The 21,345-nt window shown below is 42.5% G+C and overlaps 1 protein-coding gene across 1 annotated transcript in view; it reads left to right on the forward strand.

Moving 5' to 3' along the window:
- The window catches only part of CCDC170 (coiled-coil domain containing 170), a 112,635-nt gene that overhangs the window by 69,658 nt on the left and 21,632 nt on the right, over window positions 1-21,345 (forward strand). The window contains exons 7-8 of the mRNA XM_055433217.2: window positions 5,056-5,373; window positions 16,250-16,450. Of these exons, the coding sequence (XP_055289192.2) occupies window positions 5,056-5,373; window positions 16,250-16,450 (519 nt within the window). The remainder of the gene's footprint in view (window positions 1-5,055; window positions 5,374-16,249; window positions 16,451-21,345) is intronic.

Below are 21,345 nucleotides of genomic sequence, written 5' to 3' on the forward strand. Positions count from 1 at the left end.
AACATGATGGTGGATGGGTCTAGAGGGAGGATTCTAAAATGGTAAGGCATTAAAATGTAAATGAACACTAAAATAATATCTGCTCATATTATAAAAAATTTAAAATGTTCATAAGACTCTGAAGTAAAATTACAAATCATCTCTCCTTCCACTTCTAGCCACAGTTTACATTCTCATTTTAACTTCTAATATTACCATTAAGACTTTAAAGCAATGCTATACCTGACAACCTGAAATAGTACTTTTTTGGATGTTCTGCTATGAAATAAGATAAATTTAATGCCTCCTACTTTTTTCTCCCCTCATTCATTTTCCAGTTTTTATTATATCATTATATTTATCTTGTCAAGTTATGTACATTCTGTTCTGTAACTATAAGTCTTCAGTGCTTTGTCTTCAGGTTCATTCAACACGTTTACAATAAATTGAAATGGAGTTAAAAATAGTATGGTTATGTAAATATTTTTATTATGGATCTAATATTTTATTATGGATCTAATCCTAGCATGTGATGTGGAACCCAATCCATTTTGACAATGTCCCCCTTTAAATTTCATCTGGGAACTGTCCATGGTCCTCTAGGCACAGTCTGACCAGTTCAGGGCAGAGTGTTTTGCAGTGCCAAAGTGAAGCCCAGGAACACACTGGCCTCGTGGACAGTTTAATTCATTGTTAACTTGAATTGAGTTTGTCAATAATGAGAATTTCAAATTTAAACTGAATTCTTGTTATTTCCAAGGTTGATGATGCCACTGGGACAGCTCAGATTTAGGAAAGGCCTTCCTCATTTTGAAGTAAAATGTTACTCTACAGCTTCTCTAATAGATCATGGAATTACAGGGCCAAAGGATATGGTGCATATTATATTTTTTAGGTATTTATGCCAAAGTTATACCTATTCACACTATCACCAGCAATGCATGAGAGAGAATGTTTGGGGGAATTTCTGAGTTTGTTTGTTAATATTAACTGCAATAGGTAGAAATAACCAACTAATTTTTAGTTTTATGAAAATTATCTAGGGTTGAATGAATTAAGCTCAAGCCAGAGGTTCTCTCCCCTCGTGATAATCAGTCATTTTAGTTCTGAGAGGCAGTTTGATCTCAGACATATCCAAAGCCATAGGATGGTTAGAAATATCATAATAGGAATTAATATGTTTTAAAAGCACAAACCTTTGAATCATTTCATGCATTTAATTGGGAAGTTAAAATGAATGCCTTGATCATATTATTTACAAATGATTTTGCTACAGGTAGTCATGAAAGGATCATTATACACTGGTTGCATTACTAGATCTGAAGCTAAAGATCTGTTACATACACACTAACATACGTAAAACAGAGAGCCAGTGGGAATGTGCTGTATGACTCAGGGGATTCAAACTGGGGCTCTGTGACAACCTCGAGGGGTAGGTTGGGGTAGGAGATGGGAGGGAGACTCTAAAAGGAGGGGACATATGTACACCTATGGCTGATTCGTGTTGATGTATGGCAGAAACCAACACAATATTGTAAAGCAATTATCCTTCAACTAAGGAAGGATAACAATCCTTCAAATTAAGAAAAAAATTTTGTTTAAGTGATTCCCGTCACTATTTCCATAGTGTCTGTCCTCATTTGCCCTTGCAGTTCCCTCTTGGAAGTCTGTCCTGATTTTGCTCTGAGGGAGCTAGTTGTTTCTTGTTCTGTGTGTCAGTGTGGTCTGACAGCATTTCTGGATCCTGGCCGGTGACACCGATGTCACATTACTTCAGTGTATCCTTGAGGTAGCCATGGAACCAGACTCTACTCCAGCCGCTGTCTCCTGCTTAAAGCTCTGTCAGTAATTGCATTTGCTGTCTGAGGACATCTGTTTCTAGCCATTCAGCCCTGTGCCCCCTGAATTCTGAAGCACTTAATCAGAGCGCTGGGGGAGTAGGTCGCCGAGGCCTGGTCGCTGGCTCCCAAGTTCCTGCATTTCATATGAGAAACTGTATATAGTTAACTGGGCTGAAATGTGTCCAGAAAAAAAAAATCTGAACTGCTGCCATGTGCCACTATATTCTATGACCATGAAGGAATTTTCTGATTCTTATTAGGCATAAGCATTAGTGCTCCGGATTTGTTAAAGAGGACTGTTTTGGCCATGGTCTCTAAGGCAGTGAGACAACAGTCTGATATCGGAGCGGAAAAAATTTCTCATAGCTGAAATATTTTAATTGTGTTTATTGGTCTCTTGGTGTAAGCTGCCAATTGATTAGTTTATTCCATACTGACAGTAAGTCTATAGTACTCAAGTGTCTGATATGTTTTCTGTGTATTTGTAGGAACTTTTGTAAATTCTTGGGTAAAAATAATCTCTCCATTGGTCATGGAAAGGCTCCTCTTTTGCATTAGGGACTTTCTTTCAATGTAAAAGTTGATATATAATTTCCTCCTGGGTTTTAGGGCTCTGAGGGGATTAGGATTAACTTTTGTCACTGTGTCATCAAATTTAGGACCTCGGTTTTCTTTCTTTTTTTAAAAAAAAATATTTATTTGGCTGCACCAAGGCTTAGTTGCAGCATGCAGGATCTTTTCGTTGTGGTGTGAAGGATCTGGCTCACTGACCAGGGATTGCACTCTGGCCCCTGCACTGGGAGTTTGGAGTCAGCCACTGGACCACTGGGCAAATCCCCAGGACTCAGTTTTCTAACCACACATTAGGTTACAATTTCTAAGTTAATACATGACAATAAATTCCAATTTATTGTCACCAATGCTGATGCTAGATTAGAATGTTATTCTAGTTGAACAGATATTGTATTACTACCTGAAAATAAATCTGTAAAGTGTTAAAGTATTGTAAATTGCTACAGTATTAAAGTATTGTATTTGTGATAAAGTGTCCTTGACTCTTCATACTATTTAATTCGCAGGGGTAATGGGGCTCCTCTGCAAAAAGAACTGGTTTGGAAAGGGAGTGGAGAAATGGAACAGTCACCAGGAGCCAGAAAAGCAAAGCATTTCATGAACTAACTTCCATAATCTTTTTTGATGTGAATTAATTTAATTTGGAACTTGATGTCAACAAGCTTTTGTTTTTTAAGTGAATTTTAAAGATATCCTTTTGATGCCTCTTTGGACCATCCTAGATACAGTAAATAGAAGTAGGTACACTGGTAACTTTCTCGGTGCCCTTTATTTTTACAAACCTAAGCATACATATTCTTTAAAAAAATTTTTTTTTTAATTGGAGGCTAATTACTTTACAATATTATATTGGTTGGTTTTGCCATACATTGACATGAATCTGCCCCGGGTGTACATGCATTCCCCATCTTGAACCCCCCCTCATCCCATCCCTCTGGTTCATCCCAGTGCACCAGCCCCGAGCATCCTGTATCATGTGTCGAGCCTGGACTGGTGATTCGTTTCACATATGATAATATACATGTTTCAGTGCCATTCTCCCAAATCATTCCATCCTCACCTTTTCCCACAGAGTCCCAAAGATTGTTCTATACACCTGTGACTCTTTTGCTGTCTCGTATACAGGGTTAAGGTTACCATCTTTCTAAATTCCATATATATGCGTTAGTATACTGTATTGGTGTTTTTCTTTCTGGCTTACTTCACTCTGTATAATAGGCTCCAGTTTCATCCACCTCATTAGACCTGATTAAAATGTATTCTTTTTAATGACTGAATAATACTCCATTGTGTATATGTACCAAAGCTTTCTTATCCATTCGTCTGCAGATGGACATCTAGGTTGCTTCCATATACTGAGAAGAATAACTTTAAAGAATATTAAAGTTATTCTTAGTATGGTTCTCTCTTCATTTTTAATCCTCCCACCCAAAAATTGACTACTCCTTCCTGTTTCCTTTCTTCGGTGCCTACCAGTATTAGTATTGTCTTTATCAGACAGGGAGATGCACAGTCAATGAATATTGGAACAAAGATCGCACTCTCTTTTACACAACGATGTTTTATGATAATTCTACTCTGTTATTTCAGTTCAGTTCAGTTCAGTTCAGTCGCTCAGTCGTGTCCGACTCTTAGCGACCCTATGAACCACAGCACGCCAGGCCTCCCGTCCATCACCAACTCCCTAAGTTCACTCAAACTCATGTCCACAGAGTCGGTGATGCCATCCAGCCATCTCATTCTCTGTCGTCCCTGTCTCCTCCCACCCCCAATCGCTCCCAGCATCAGAGTCTTTTCCAGTGAGTCAACTCGTCGCATGAGGTGGCCAAAGTATTGCAGTTTCAGCTTTAACATAAGTCCTTCCAATGAACACCCAGGATTGATCTTCACTCAAATAATTTTTAGTGGCTAATTAGGACTCTGAGAGTTAACTGTTTCTTCAACATCAATTTTCATCTATACCAAGCTTGAGAACACATAGCCCTGTAAACATATTCTACCTATGTATCGAATCTACTAGTATGTTAGCCAGTGATTTATTTTTATTAAATCTCTCCAGAGATCCCTATAGAAAAGTCTTATATGTCAGTTTCCTTTTTTTTCGCCCCTAGGCCTGATTTTTTTCCACTTACTTTTAAAGAAATGTATTTATTGTTAATTGAGGAATAATTGCTTTACAATATTGTGTTGGTTTCTGCCATATATCAACATGAATCAGCTATAGGTGTACATATGCCCCTCCCTCTTGAGCCTTCCTTCCACCTTGTACCCATCCCACCCCTCTAGGTTGTCACAGAGCCCTGATTTGAGCTCCCTGAGTCACACAGCACATTCCCACTGGCTCTGTATTTTACAGTAGTGTGTGTGTTTCCATGCTACTCTCAATTTGTCCTACTGTTTCCTTCCCCAAACTGTCCACAGTTTGGTTCTCTAGCCCTGATTTTATATCCCTTCTCTTTTTCAGACACTTAAGATTCACCTAACATAGCTTTACAATTTAATGTCTTTATGAAGAGAGGATAGGGCACCTAGAATGAAGAATGGAATGAGCATTTAACCCTAACTCCTTGACGTCATCAGTAAGCAAGATAAATGAGAAGCAAATACAGCCTCCCCTCATTGCTACTAATGCTATTGTCTTCCCTTTCCATAATTATTTTAGGACTTGCTCGGTGCCGTGGAGGCCAAAGAAGCTCTTGAAAGGGAAGTTAAGGTCTTCCAAGAAAGGCTGCTTGCTGGTCAGAGGGTCTGGGATGCCTCAAAGCAGGAGCTGAGCCTCTTGAAGAGGAGCTCTTTGGAGCTGGAGAAGAGTTTGAAGGCCAGTCTGGAGGCATCTGCGGCCTCCCAGACTGAGCTCTTCTCATTTAGGGAGAAGATAGCAGCCCTCCTGAGGGGCAGCTCGGACACACTTAGGCCCTCGGAGGATGCCATTCTGGAGAGGATTCGAGAAATGGGCAGCCAGGAAGAGAGCAGGAAACAGGTGAGTGGGAGTTGGGGGCTTACAAGCTTCTTAAGGACAGTCAGCTCCTTCATTTAGCATATTCAGTGAGTGAGTTGTTTGAGTTAGTCAAAGTGTTTCTTCCCCAAGCATTAGTTGCTCAGTAATGTCCGACTCTTTGCAACACCGTGGACCCTAGCCCGCCAGGCTCCTCTGTCTGTGGAATTCTCCAGGCAAGAATACTGGAGTGGATTGCCATTCCTTTCTCTGGAGGACCTTCCTAGCCCAGGGATCAAACCTGGGTCTCCTGCATTGCAGGCAGATTCTTTATCATCTGAGTCACCAGGGAAGCCCAAGTTAGTTAAAAGTAGCATTTAGATGTGGTTGTATTACTTTCAGGGATTCCCACGTGGCTCAGTGGTAAAGAATCCTACTTTCAATTATATATTATATTTTTGAAGTCACATCTCACTGTGAATGATGTGGGTTCTGGACACAGAACTACCCATGCTGAATCTTGTCTCTCCTGCACGCTCACTTGCTCCAAATGTGAGGTTCCTGAGAGGACAGCCTCTGAGATTATTTTTTCCCGTGGCCTACTGTACAGGGACAGTCCAGGGTCCACATCCCTATCTGAAACCCTTGGGGCCTGCTGTGGGTTTTTTTCTTTTCTTTTTTAAATTGCTTTACAGTGTTGTGTTAGTTTCTGCTATATAACTACGTGCATCAGCCGTATGTACAGATACATCCCCTCCCTCTTGGGCCTCCCTCCTACCCCAGCCCTATCCAACTCCTCTATGTCATCAGAGAACACTGAGCTGAGTTCCCTGTGCTATACAGCAGCTTTCCACTAGCTATCTATTTTACACACAATCGTGTATACACTGGGAAAGATTGAGGGCAGGAGGAGAAGGGGACATCAGAGGAGGAGATGGTTGGAGGGCATCACCAACTCAATGGATATGAGTTTGAGCAAACTCCGGGAGACAGTGAAGGACAGGGAAGCCTGGCGTGCTGCAGTCCACGGGGTCACAAACAGTCAGACACGACTGAGCGACTGAACAACAGCGAAGAGTGTATATGTCCGTGTACTCTCTTAGCTCTTGCCACCCTCCCCTTCTCACCCTGTGTCCATCTGTCCATTTTCTACATTTGTGTCACTGTTCCTGTGCTGCAGACAGGTTCATCTATACCATTTTTCTGCTGCGGTTTTTGAATTCAGAATTTTTCAGCATTTAGAAAGGTCACATAGTCCCCAGGAAGGTAGTGGAGAAAGGACCTTGACACGTTGCTCCTCAGTGGGTTCCGGTTAGCATTCCATAATCAACCATGTTCATCTTCTGCGGCAAAAACTATGAGCAACTTGGCTTCGTGGGATCCACCAGGACTGTGAAGAGCCTCGGTCACTTCAGGTCAGGGTTTGTTGCCAGATCCTGTCAGGTCAAGCTTTGCCAGCCAATGAGTTTTGGAAAAAACCTGTCAGCTTTCAGATCCTTTTGGATTTTGGAATTGCCGATAAGAGTTGCTAGGCCTGTAACCGGATCTGCCTCTTAAGGTTTTTATTTGTTGTAAACCTTAAATTAAAAAAAGAAATTGTTATGAAGTCTTTAACACACTGCCTGGCCAATAGCAATGATAAGTATTAACTGTTGCTGCCCTGGTCCCGCCACCTCTCTCACCTCCTCTCTCCTTCTCTTCTTTTCCTAATGTACCTGGAACAGTCTTTTAGGGGACCTGTTTAACAAGTGGATTTAAAAATGGTTTACATCACACATATGACTGAAGCTTGCTTAATTTTGTTATCTTATTTATATTATTAACAATTCCCCTTTGCCACAAAGCTTTGCTTAGCCATGTCAAGTTCAGCCCAGACTCTATTTAAATTGTCATTAAATCCAGATTTTAAAGTCCTAATTAACGAGGTTTTTAACTAAATAAAATCCAAATTCTATGATATTCATTAATGTAATCCTTTAATTCCACTAGGAACTATTTCTTCTCTTGAGTTCATTCTTTGCTCAAAAGGAGAAAATGAACTTTTTCCTTTTCACGTTCCTAAAAAACTCAGAGAGATCACTAACACACACACAGCTCAGGGTTACATTTGTAAATTTCCTTTAACGCTAAGACATTTTAAATTCCCTTTGAAAACTCTGCAGAATTCACTCGTGCTCCAGCAGCAGCCCCAGTGACTCCTTTGTCCAAGTGTAGGATTCTCTGTGGATAGAAAATGTTCACCCCATAACATGTGTGGGGCTTCCCTGGTAACTCAGACAGTAAAGAATCCACCTGCAATGCAGGAGACCCAGGTGCAGTCCCTGGCTTGGGAAGATCCCCTTGAGAAGAAAGTGGCAACCCACTCCAGTATTCTTGCCTGGAGAATCCCATGGACAGAGGAGCCTGGCAGGCTAGAGCCCACGGAGTCACAAGGAGTCGGACACAAATGAGCGACTAATACGCATGTGACATGTGTGGGTCTCTGATGGTCACTCAGTCTATCTCGTGACTCAGTACACATATAGGTCCTGGGTTGGAGGAGAAAATTGTTTATAGGACTGAGAAAAGCTTCATTAAGTGAGTTACCTTGAATAGTAATAGATGTACTTCAATAACCAATGGATCTTTGCCATTTCATTTTATTGCTTCCCTCTTCTATTTTTCCAGATATTTTCCTAAAACTATTTTAATTCCAGCACGTGAAACATGGCATAAAGTTGTCAGCATGATGTATATGTTTATTTTCTAAAGCAAAATGATGTGAATTGGTTAAGCTGGCTATGCCCTCCCCCTCTCCTCGTAAAACTGAGAATGAGTCAGAGCCTTTTTAGTGCCTTTGTGTGCCATTCCTAGCCTGTAATTTTTTTTCAATAGCTGCCCTCACTCTTTAAAAGCCTGAAATCAAGCCTGTAGCTGGCATCTTGCGTGACTCATCTTCAAGTAAAAGCAGGAGAAAACGGATTTCATGTATTGTATTAGAACTGTTTCTGAAGAATGGGAGCTTTACAGATTGATGAATCTGCTGCAGAGGGTGCATCCCCTGCCAGCTGCCGGGGGTAAACACACAGTCCCCAGCTGAGTAACACCCATGTGCCCTGGGCCTGGCAAATCCTCCCCTTGACCGTGACTCCGACTCACTGAACGTTGCTTGTCTTGTTTACCTCTTTGCTGTTCATTTTCACTCTCCTGGATTTGCAGTTGTGGGTAGAACTCAGGGCACCACCCACACGTTTTTCAGTAAGTGGTTTCTACTTGTTCCATGCTCTTCTGATTATAGCAAAACCTAATTTTCTTTTTAAGTACTTTACTATACTTTAGAGCAGGATTTCTCAGCTGTTGACATTTGGGGCTGGAATATCCTTTGTTGTAAAAGTGGTTCTGTGCGTTGTAGGATGTTGAGCAACATCTCCAGCTTCGACCCACTAGATACTGATAGTACCTCCTTTTCTCCCTGATTGGTGACAACCAGTGGTGTCTCTGTGCATGCGTGCTGAGTCGCTTCAGTTGTATCCAACTCTGCAATCCTATGGACTGTAGCGCACCAGGTTCCTCTGTCCATGGGCTTCTCCAGACGAGAATACTGGAGTGGGTTGCTGTGCCCTCCTCCAGGGGATCTTCCCAGCTCAGGGGTCAAACCTGAGTCTCTTATGTCTCCTGCATTAGCAGGTGGCTTCTTGACCAGTAATGCCAACTGGGAAGCCCTAGTGGTTTCTCTAGAGTTAGTGACTCAGTCGTGTCCGACTCTTTTCAACCCCATGGACTGTAGCCTACTAGGCTCCTCTGTCCACGGGATTCTCCAGGCAAGAACACTGGAGTGGGTTGCCATTCCCTTCTCCAGGGGATCTTCCTGACCCAGGGATCAAACCTAGATCTCCTGCTTTGCAGGCAGATTCTTTATCATCTGAACCACCAGAGAAGCCCCGTGGTGTCTCTGCTGCTGCTGCTGCTGCTGCTAAGTCACTTCAGTCGTGTCTGACTCTGTGCGACCCTATAGACGGCAGCCCACCAGGCTCCCCCGTCCCTGGGATTCTCCAGGCAAGAACACTGGAGTGGGTTGCCATTTCCTTCTCCAATGCATGAAAGTGAAAAGTGAAAGTGAAGTTGCTTGTCGTGTCCGTGGTGTCTCTAGACATTGCCAAATGACCCTGGGAAGTGAAACTGCCCCTAGTTGAAAACCTCTCTTTTAGAGGAATGTTCTACTGTGAAGTTCCCAGGAATTCTAAATGAGTATTTCAGTTATGTAGCCTTGAGATTTCAGCACATTTGTAACAGGTGTTTTTGAAATAATGATTTCTTGCACAATGACAGGAAACTATGATATTTTCAGATTTCAGAGTATTGAGGCGAGCATTTGTTTATTTCTTTTGACTTTTAGATATTTCCTAGCTGGCTAATTATCTGGCTGAGAATTGATCATGAGTGATTCCCATGTTACCTCCTTAATTGCAGACAAATTAGTACAGGCTCACAAACATTTTTCTAGACAGGTCTTCTGGTCTTCTGTTCTGCTTTAGAGCACACAAGGCTATATTTCCTCCAGTGGAGTTTTTTTAGTCCAGTTTGAGAGCTCTGGGGACTCAATGTGATACCATAAGCAACCTGAGATGTTTCCACAACTCCCCTACTCCCCCTTTCTGATTTCTTGACTCTGCTCTGTTCTTAATCCTCCAGTATTCTAAACCAAACATTTACCCAGAAGCTTCAGGTACACTTGCACTGACATTTCATCATACAGTGTTATGTTACACAGTCACTCCTGGCTCCAAGGGCATCTGGGCAAGTCCAAGGATAGAGGTTTCAGCTCTCCCAGCCTCTGAAGTGTATTAATTTTCTAGAATGACCATGACAAAGTACCACTACCTAAGTGGCTTAGACAACAGAAATTTGTTGCCTCACAACTCTGGAGGCTTGAAGTCCCAAGTCAAGGTGTTGGTAGGATTGGTGTCTTCTGAGTGCCTAGAGGGAAAATCTGTTTCAAACCTCACCTAGCTTCTGATAGCCTCAGACATTCTTTGGTTTACGTATCACGTTCTCTCCGTGTCTTCGTATAATTTTCCCTCCACTTGTGTGTGTCTCTCTGTCCAAAATTCCCCTTTTAATATGGACACCAGTCAGATTAGGACCCATCCTCATGACCTCATTTTAACTTATCTCTGTAAAGATTCTAATAAGGTCACATTCTGAAGCACCAGGGGACTTCAGCACAACTCTTTTGGGGGGATCCAATTCAAACTATAACAGAAGTTGACATACACATCGGTGGTGGTGTAGGGTCAGCCCAATCAATAGTGTTGACCATACATATGACAAGAAGGAAGGATAATTTGATTGGTTCCTGGTAGCTCATTTTATATATTTCTTAAGTAAAAATCTAGCTTGAATAATCAGAGAAGAGTTGTTTGTGTCCAGAAGGCTCTGGCCCTTAAGTGACCCAAGTGGCTTTTTCTTCAGCTTAGAGCTCTTGTGCTTCCACTGGATTTAGTCCTAGGGCAGAAGTGCCTCTTGGGTGAAATCAACAACTCCTTGTCCTTGGAAAGTAAATTAGTTCTCTTAGGGCATTATGATTTCACTTTCAAAATCCAAGCTGCTTGTTTTTGGACTATAGTTTATTTCAGTGCCTTTTTTTGTTTTTAAAAATTGTGATGTTGTTGTTCAGTTGCTCAGTTGCATCCAACTCTTTGCAACCCCATGGAATACAGGCTTCCCTGTACTTCATCATCTCCCAGGGTTTCTCAAACTCATGTCCATTGATATGTGTTCTTTAGTACAAGCCACCCTCCTTCCCTGACCATTCCAGTTATCTCTAGTGGTTTGTTTTTTACAGAAATAGAAATTAAGTGTTTAATCAGAACAACATCAGGAGGCAACACTTTTTAAAACATTTATATGCTGTGCTGGGTCTTAGTTGCTGCACGAGGCATCTTTAGCAGCATGTGGGATCTAGTTCCCTGACCAGGGATGGAACCTGGGTCCCCTGCACTGGGAGCTTGGAGTCTTAGCTGCTGGACGATCAGGGAAGTCCCACATCTCTAGTGTAGAAATTCCTAGTTTGTTTTGTCCCACAGAGTATCAGGGATATGTTAACAGATTATACTAAGAAAAAGGAGCAGGGGGGAAAGGAAAAAAAGTCTTACTGAGTCTTTAGATTTCTTGGTGTGAAAAGCACAATTTTGCAGTTTTGATGGGACACATTCACCTGGTCACTGGTGTTTGATGTTCCCAAGAACTGAGTCAGATTGGAATATTAATTTATTTGAATTAAAATATGTAAATTTAACCTTAAAAAGACCTGGTGGTGTCATATGTATGGAGATCTAGGTAAGCATATGAAGCTAAGTTCTATGGTGCATAGAACATTGGAAAGTTCACAGCTGTTTGCTCCTCTCTGGACACCAGAATCTTGGCAGGACAGCTGGGGAGATTCTGCCCAGGTCAGCCACACTGGTGTTTGTAAAAGTCATACTCTGCTGAATCTATAGTTCCCATGGATCACTCTCAGTTCCACACAGGATGAAGATGCAAGAGGGACCCTCTCACCTCCGATGCAACATATTTGTTCCTTATTTGTCTTTGCCAGAAAGATTTCTAGTTGAAAAACAGCTTCTATGATCTGAAAACAGTTTGAGAAATATGTGCATGCGTGCTCAGTCACTTCAGTTGTGTCTGACACTTTGCGACCCTGTGGACTGTAGCCCACCAGGCTCCTCTGTCTGTGGGATTTTCCAGGCAAGAATACTGAAGAGGGTTGCCATGCTCTCCTCCAGGGGATCTTCCCAACTCAGGGATCAAACTTGCATCTCCTGTACTACAGGTGGATTCTTTATCCATTGAGCCACCTGGGAAGTCCTTGAGAAACATGATAGAGGACATTCTCAAACTCCTTATGACAAAAGAATAGGATTGGATGAATCCACATATTGGAGGAGTAATACTGATGATAAAAGTGGATGCAGTGCGTTGAACTTCAGTTGGGTATGAGATACTGTGCTAATCAAATGATCATTAATTTAGCTCATCTACTCATAACAACAAAGTATGAGTTTCAGCGAGGTTAATTTCTTGCTTCAGTTAACAAGCTGGTCAGGGAGAGGATGAGGACTTGAAATCAGGACTGTCTGACTCCAAAGTCCCTGTCCCGCAATCTGGTCTACTTCAGGTGTCTGCTTCTTCCTTCAGGATCATTATCACTCCCTGAGACAGTTACTGCACTCACTTGTCATCTTCACTGATTTCTATGGAAGACTTGGCTCTCCTCTGGTGAGGTCTGCAGTGTGCTGATTGTGGCTAAGTGGTCACACAGTTTCCCATCTTTCCAGCTGGGGTTTTCTGCATTTGTTTTCTCTTTGGCTTCATTCTCTTTGCCAGGTCAACTGTGGGATAGAAGTGTCAAAGAATCTTCAGGGTAGACAGACTTACTTTGGACTTAGAGTCCAGTATGAAACCATATTTTCAGTCGCACAGGAACATGTGTCATCTGTTGTACAACGTATTATCATTAGAGTCGGGATCTGTTGTTTGACAGCCCCTTGTTTTGTAGGTTACTTTGTGTATTGTACTTGATGCATTTTTTGCATTAAGATCAGATTCTGCTATTAGTAAGTACTAAGGGCATATTCATTGGAAGGACTGATGCTGAAGCTCCAATATTTTGGCCACTTGATATGAAGAGCCTACTCATTGGAAAAGACCCTGATGATGGGAAAGATTGAAGGCAAAAGTGGAGGGGGCAGCAGAGAATGAGATGGTTGTATGACATCACCAGCTCAATGGACATGAGTCTGAGCAAACTCTGGGGGATAGCAGAGGACAGAGGAGCCTGGTGTGCTGCAGTCCATGGTGTCGCAGAGTCGGATGTGACTTAGCGCCTGAACAACAACAGAGGGCAGAAAATATGGAAGGGAGGTTCTTAGAGCCATAGTGTATAATGAAGGTAGACATTTCCTTCAGAAATGTGATTCTTTGGATATGGTACTAAGCAGCTTGCCATCAAATATCTGATTTCAAGCACCTTCAGGAGTATAGAATTAATTGAATTATAGACATGGGAACTTGAAAGTCTTAGAAGCACAAAATTAGAGATCAAGCAGTTTAACCTTCCTGACTGTAGCACTTCAGTCCACCCCATAACATTCTTAACAAATGGCTGGCCAAATCCTAGCCATCTCCAGGGACTGGTACTTCACCACCTGACGTGAGAAGATGCTTAAAGTATGAGGTAAAAACAAAACCTCAAAACTGCATATATGAAGTCTCAACTATATTTTAGCAATACATACAAATACATCATTTTAAAAGAGTAATAGTTGTTGCCTCTGGGTGGTGAGATCATGGGAATTAGGTTTTGCTTTATTTACATATTTGTTTTTGTCCATAATGCATCTTTTACAATGAGTATGTATTACTTCGAAATTATGGTGACAGAGGAAAATTCTTTACATAGAAATAGAAGTCTTTGATATATACCTGTTTGTCCTCAACTTGAACTCTGAAGGCAACTCAGAACAAATCCCATTGTTCTTCTGTATAATAACCTTTTAAAATATTTGAACACAATATTGTAATTAGCCTCCAATTAAAATAAATAAACTAATTAAAAATATTTGAGCACAGCTTGAATGTCTTCTTGTCTTTAGATTTGGTTGTTTACAGATAGGTGGATGGAAATTTCTAAAAAAAGAAACCGTCAAAGCCAAATAAACTTATGACCTTAAACTTATTTTTTTTTTTAATTGAATTCAACACTTTCTGAAAATGGGATTTAGTGGAATCAGTTTGAGTATTCTCAAAGTGTACCTGATGTGTTTGGTAAATTTAAATTCTCAGTTTAAGGGAAGGTCAGGACAAGAAGAGAAACTCCTGGAAAGGGTGGAAGCATTGGGTAAGGTAGGGGTTGGGGGACGTTTGGGGTCCTTTAATGGAGAAACAGTGATTTTATGCTCTAAAAGAGGAGGTGGTAGATAGATTCCTCTGCCTTCTTCTGTTCTGCTGTTGACCCTATTCTGACTCACTGTATTGATGGAATTTTGACCTTTCGAATGCTAACACAATGACATTGCTCCTTAACTGTGCAGCCCAGACGCAGTACCACTGCAGTTTAGTGCATGAGTAACCGATACTCCAAAGTTCTAAATAAAGCTTGGAAAAATACGTTTCTGCTCTTAAATTCCCAATTACAGCCCAAGGTTATCTATCAAGGTTAACTTCCTGTGTAATCTGAACGTGCTATATGTGGCAGAAGAGTTTCTCTAGAAAATGGTTATAGTTTTTCAAAGTACTTCATGTCTGAATCCTTTTCTCCAGTTAAGCTTTTTTCTTTTTTATTGGAGTATAATTGCATTACAGTGTTGTGTTAGTTTTGCTGTACAATGAAGTGAAGCAGCTATATGAATACATATATCCCCTTTCTCCTGAACCACTCCCATCTCCCCCATTTGCTAACAGGTCATCAAAAAGCAGAGTTGAGCTCCCTGTGCTGGACAGCAGCTTCCCACTAGCTGCTGTCTATTTTAGATATGGTAATGTGTATCAATCCTAATCTCCCAACTTGTCCCACCCTCTCCTTCCCCTGTTCAGTTCAGTTCAGTCGCTCAGTCATGTCTGACTCTTTGCGACCCGTGAATCACAGCACGTCAGGCCTCCCTGTCCATCACCAACTCCCAGAGTTCACTCAACTTCATGTCCATCGAGTCGGTGATGCCATCCAGCCATCTCATTCTCTGTCGTCCCCTTTTCCTCCCGCCCCCAATCCTTCCCAGCATCAGAGCCAGGCTTCAGCAATATGTGAACGGTGGACTTCCAGATGTTCAAGCAGGTTTTAGAAAAGGCAGAGGAACCAGAGATCAAATTGCCAACATCCGCTGGATCATGGAGAAAGCAAGAGAGTTCCAGAAAAACATCTATTTCTGCTTCATTGACTATGCCAAAGCCTTTGACTGTGTGGATCACAATAAACTGTGGAAAATTCTGAAAGAGATGGGAATACCAGACCACCTGACCTGCCTCTTAAGAAACCTGTATGCAGGTCAGGAAGCAACAGTTAGAACTGGACATGGAACATCAGACTGGTTCCTTCCCCTGATGTGACCACAAATCCATTCTCTACGTTTCTGGCTCTATTCCTGCTCTGCAAATAGGTTCATCCGTATCATTTTTCTCGATTCCACATGTATGTGTTGCTGCTGCTGCTGCTGCTAAGTCACTTCAGTCGTGTCCGACTCTGTGTGACCCCACAGACGGCAGTCCACCAGGCCCCCCCCGTCCCTGGGATTCTCCAGGCAAGAACACTGGAGTGGGTTGCCATTTCCTTCTCCAATGTGTGAAAGTGAAAGTGAAGTCGCTCAGTCATGTCTGACTTGTAGCGACTCCATGGACTGCAGCCCACCAGGCTCCTCCGTCCATGGGATTTTCTAGGCAAGAGTACTGGAGTGGCTTGCCATTGCCTTCTCCGCATGTATATGTTAATATACGATATTTGCTTTTCTCCCTTTCCAACTGAGCTTTGAAACTCCTAAATTAATAATGGGACTTCCCTGGCAGTCCAGTGGTTAAGATTTCGAGCTTCCAATGCAAAGGGTGTGGATTTTCTCCCTGGTCAGGGAACTAAGATCCCATATGCCATGTGGCCAAGGTAGCTTTAAGGGTAAGTAAAGGTTTTCCCTCAAGACTTCCCAAAGAACCTGTTTAAGGAATGATGTAAAAATTAAAAATACCAATCAAAAATATTTTGCTAGATAATGAGTGTAGATTTATTTCAAGCAGAGGCAAATACAGGTATCAATTACCTGTTTTTTAAATTTAACTGTTACAAAGAATCTGGATGTTGGAGGTATAAATAGTTGTATCTTTGGGGTTGAGCACTAGATTTTAACACTTTGTTGCATCTGAAACAAGGCTTATCCTTGTTCTGTGTCTTTGTTTCCAGATGGTCTCCCAGCTTGAAGCCCAAATATCTAAGCTTGTTGAACAGTTGGGAAATGAGTCCCAGTTTCACCAGAAAGCCCTGCAGAGAGCCCAGAAAGCAGAAAACAAGTTGGAGACTCTTCAGGGTCAGCTGACACACCTGGAGGAAGAGCTGGTCTCTGGAGGTGTTCTGAGAGATGATTTGAATTTTGAAAAGCAAAAAGTAATAACCTGAGGGCTGGCTCATGGGTGGTAACATCTGTTGCAATATAAGATTTTACATAAATATTTTGAATTTTACAGTATTTTGGTATCTTGGTGAACTTCTGAGTCATGAGTAAATTTCAGGGAACAATGGATATTGTTTTGGGGTTTCTTCCTATTTTTGGAGCTTCCTTGATCCAAATTAATTCACTTAAATTCAACAGGTATTTATTGAATGTCTATTATATATGAGACTCTGATGGTTTGGGGTAAGGTATGAATAACACAGGAGAAGGAAATGGCAACTCACTCCAGTGTTCTTGCCTGGAGAATCCCAGGGATGGAGGAGCCTGGTGGGCTGCCGTCTATGGGGTCGCACAGAGTCGGACACGACTGATGCAACTTAGCAGCAGCAGCAGCAGCATGAATAACACATAGTTCTTTTTTTCTTGACTTTTCTGTGGGGCATGTGAGATCTTCCCCAACCAGGGATCGAACCTGTGCCTCTTGCATTGGGAGCACAGAGTCTTAACCACTGGATCACCAGAAAAGTCCTAAGACACAGTTCTTGACCATAAAAGCTCTATTCAATAGAGGAGACAGATGTTCAAATAATGTGCTGTACTGTACTATAAGGCTGTAAGTATTATAATAGGTATATTGACCAATAGAGTGCTTTAGGAGCCAGGTGAAGGGAATGATAAATCCTGGATAAAGTGGGGATTTTACAGGGGAGACAATCAAGTTCATCTTGAAGGATAAATTGGATTTTAGTGGAGAGAAAGAGGGGAAATAGTGAACAAAATTCTGGAAGGTTTCAAGTATCTTCAGAGGGCAGAGTGGCTATTCCCATATGGTTGGAACCTGGCATTCTTGGTGGGGCTATGGTGGGAGAGCAGATTGGAATGGCTTGGGTTGTGAAGACTGAGTTCTCTTTATTCTGCAGACTCTGAACTGCAATAAGCAATTTTTGAACATCACAGTGTTTTAGAAAGAACGTGTCACCGTGCAGCTGAGATTGCAGTACAGGGAGACTCAGAAATGATAGTGGTGATAAACCAGAGGGAGATACAGGAAGTAGAGTGAGAAGGGAAGGGGTCCACACTTAGCATTTGACCCTGAGAAGACCATCGGTGATGTCTGAGCAACAGTTTCATCAGAGTGGTGGAGAACAGAAGTCAGTTTGCATTAGGATGAGGGGAGACTACTATGGGAAGAGCTCGAGACTTATGACAATGAAGCCCGGTGACCAAAGAGAAAACACGCTTGAAGCTATGGAAAGCAGGATCAAAGGAAGGTTTTGTTGAACAAAATGGCAAGATACATGTGTGTACCTTGTCACGGGCATCTGTAGGGATAAACAGGCTCATGAATAGGCGCAGGGGCCTTCACCAGTGACTTAGTGGTAGAGAACCTGCCTGCAGTGCAGGAGTTGAAAGAGATGCGTGTTCGATCACTGGGTTAGGAAGAGCCCCTGGAGGAGGTCATGGCAACCCACTCCAGTATGCTTACCTGGAGCATCCCGTGGACAGAGGAGCCTGGTGGGGTTCAGTCCATAGGGTCACAAAGAGTCGAAAGTGACTGAAGCAACTTACATGCACTCACAGGCATAGAATTTGGCATGAAAAATACTTGTCGGTTGAAAAATCTGTACTCTGGACGCTCACGCATTCATTCTCTGCACTTAAAACACTGAGGAAGCACCCCGCCTATACTGAGGGTTGGATATGTAAAGATGCTTAAGAGATGCCTCCGGGGAATCCCAGTGTCATAGATGAGATGGGAAATCAGGACACAGTACAGTTAGTGCTACCAGAGAGGTACACAACTCAACAGGAATTTAGATAAAGGAGTAATCACTTCTGTCCTGTCTCATTGCGTGAGGAAATGAGCCACATTCACCTGAGAGATAACACTGAAGAGCGGCCAGAAAAAATGAGTAGGAGCTTGTTAGGTAGAAGCGGTGGGGGAGGACTTTGGGGCTGGGGGATGACAGGAGTGATGAAGGACTGGAAGGTGACAAGGGGATTGGACCGTGGTGCTCAGGGAGCCAGGGCAGGCTGATCTTGCGAGGCTTTATCCTGTGGGTGATGGAAAGCCACAGAAGGGTTTTGACTGAGAGAAAGGTTTCTCCAAAGGCAGGGTGGCTCTGAGAGTCTAGAGGCTAAAAGGAGGAGCTCTTTGGGCGATTCTTAGAATAGTTTTGATGAGAAGATAATAAGGGTTGGGATCAAGCAGTGAAAGGAATTTCTCAAACAGATGTCTCAAAAAGGTGTGCCTTTTTGAGCTTGATAGGAAATCCTGCACCTGAGTCTGTGTTAAATTGGAAGAAATCTGACTGCCGGACATCGACACCCCTGGGTTCCACCAATACCTTGCACTAAATGTTCAAAAGGAAAATGACTCTCCCTTCTCAAATTTGCCCTTCTCCCCAGTGATGATGTGACCTGCCCCCAGTTGCTCAAGCCTCAATCCTGAGGGTCATCCTCAAAGCCTCCCTCTTCGCAGTCGACTCCAGCTGCTGCTGCTGCTGCTGCTGAGTCACTTCAGTCGTGTCCGACTCTGTGTGACCCCTTAGATGGAAGCCCACCAGGCTCCCGTGTCCCTGGGATTCTCCAGGCAAGAACACTGGAGTGGGTTGCCATTTCCTTCTCCAATGTGTGAAAGTGAAAAGTGAAAGTGAAGTCGCTCAGTCGTGTCCGACCGTTAGAGATCCTACCAGGCTCCTCCATCCATGGGATTTTCTAGGCAAGAGGACTGGAGTGGCTTGCCATTGCCTTCTCCAAGTCGATTCCTAAGCACTGTAAATCCTAAAGCATTATATCCACACTAGATCTCAGATATCCCCTCCCCATCTCTCATTTAGAAGCAGTGCTTTAGTTTGGAGCATTACGATCATTTGCATGGACTGTGGAAACAACCTTCTAACTGATCGCTCCACCACTCCCAGCATGGTCCTAATAAAATGCGTGTCTAATCTTACCTTCCTCCATCTGGTCAAGGGCTCTGTATGGGCCTCCCTCAGGATTAGGTCTGGATTCCTTCTTTATATGGCTGTGACCTGGCCAGTTCATCAGTCCAGGCTCTTCTCTCACCTGCAATCTCAGGCCAGTGGTTGCAAAGTCAGAAGCCTCAAGGGACCATTGGGGTACTGGTAGGGTGCAATGAGTGGTCAGAGTCCAAACACGTCCACATTTAAATTTGTCCTGTGGTCTAAGATAAGAAGGCCCCCTTGGCAACACATATTCACATTGCTGGTCTCTCTGAGAAGTGTTCTCCTCATCTTCTCCTGGAAATAACTGTCCTACTGTCCCATTAACTGTCCCTTCAGATTCAGTTCCATTGTCACTTCTGGAAGCCTTTCCTTAGAGGCTTAGTTCTTCATGCAACATGTGCCTGGCTCTGTCATGGCACTCACCACCCTTTTTGTATCCATGTTTTAACTCAGCTCTTCCAATCCACTCTGAATTTCTTGAGGCCCTTGAAAATCTTTTTTCTGGAGTTTTTCCAGGACTTAGAGCAAGAATCAATAAATATTATTTAAGTAATAGAAGAAGCACATCAAAGGCAAGACTTTTAGGTAGATCAATGTGTCTTCCATCCTTCATTATGATGACATTAATTTGAATAGAGGTTTTATCAAAATATAGGCTTTCCTGGTGGCTCACAGGTAAAGAATCTGTCTGCAATACAGGAGGCCTGAGGTTGGGAAGACCCCCTAGAGAAGGGAATAGCTACTCACTCCAGTATTCTTGCCTGGGAAATCCCATGGACAGAGGAGCCTGGCGGGCTACAGTCCATGGGGTTGCAAAGAGTTGAACACGACTGAGCAGCTAACACTTTCACACTTTCATATCAAAATAGCTCTCAGTTATGAAAGTAAGTTGTGTAAACTGATTCTGCCCATGGTGAATCTTCCATAGATAACTGCCTATAAACTAGTAGTAGTATCCTTACTGCCCAATAAGGATAGTAGGCATGTTGTTGTTCAGTTGATAAGTCATGTCTGACTCTTTGTGACCCCATGGACTGCAAAATGTCAAGCTTCCCTGTCCTTCACTATCTCCCAAAGTTTGCTCAAGCTCTTGTTTGAGCTGGTGATGCCATCCAACCTTCTTATCCTCTGTCACCCCCTTCTCCTCCTGCCCTCAATCTTTTCCAGTGAGTTGTCTCTTCACATCAGGTGACCAAAGTATTGGAACTTCAGCTTCAGCATCAGTCCTTCCAGTGAATATTCAGGGTTGATTTCCTTTAGGATTGACTGGTTTGATCTCCTTGCTGTTCAAGGAACTCTTAAGAGTCTTCTCCAGCACAATTCAAAAGCATCAATTTTTTGACACTTAGCCTTCTTTATGGACCATCTCTCATATCCATACATGACTACTGGAAAAACCATAGCTTTGAGTATATGGACTTTTGTCAGCAAAGTGATATCTCTGCTTTTTAATACACTGTCTAGGTTTATCATAGCTTTACTCCCAAGGAGCAAATGTCTTCTAATTTCATGGCTGCAGTCACCATCTGCAGTGATTTTGGAGCCCAAGAAAATAAAATTTGTCACTATCTCCACTTTTCCCCATCTACTTGCCACGAAGTGATGGGACTGGATGCCATAATCTTAGTTTTTTAAATGTTTAGTTTTAAGCCAGCTTTCTTTCTCTCTTCTTTCACCCTCATCAAGAGGCTCTTTAGTTCCTCTTTGCTTTCTTCCATTAGGGTGGTATGATCTGCATATATGACATTGTTGATATTTCTCCCAGAAATCTTGATTCTAGCTTGTGCTTCATCCAACCCAGCATTTTGAATGATGTACTCTGCATAGAAGTTCAATAAACTAGGTGGCAATATACAGCCTTGACATACTCCTTTCCCAGTTTGGAACCAGTCCATTGTTCCATATCCTGTTCTAACTAT

Source organism: Moschus berezovskii, chromosome 10, assembly GCF_049115385.1.
Source record: "Moschus berezovskii isolate FMDL1 chromosome 10, NW_MosBer_1.0, whole genome shotgun sequence".
In the NCBI taxonomy this organism is placed as follows: Eukaryota; Metazoa; Chordata; class Mammalia; order Artiodactyla; family Moschidae; genus Moschus; species Moschus berezovskii.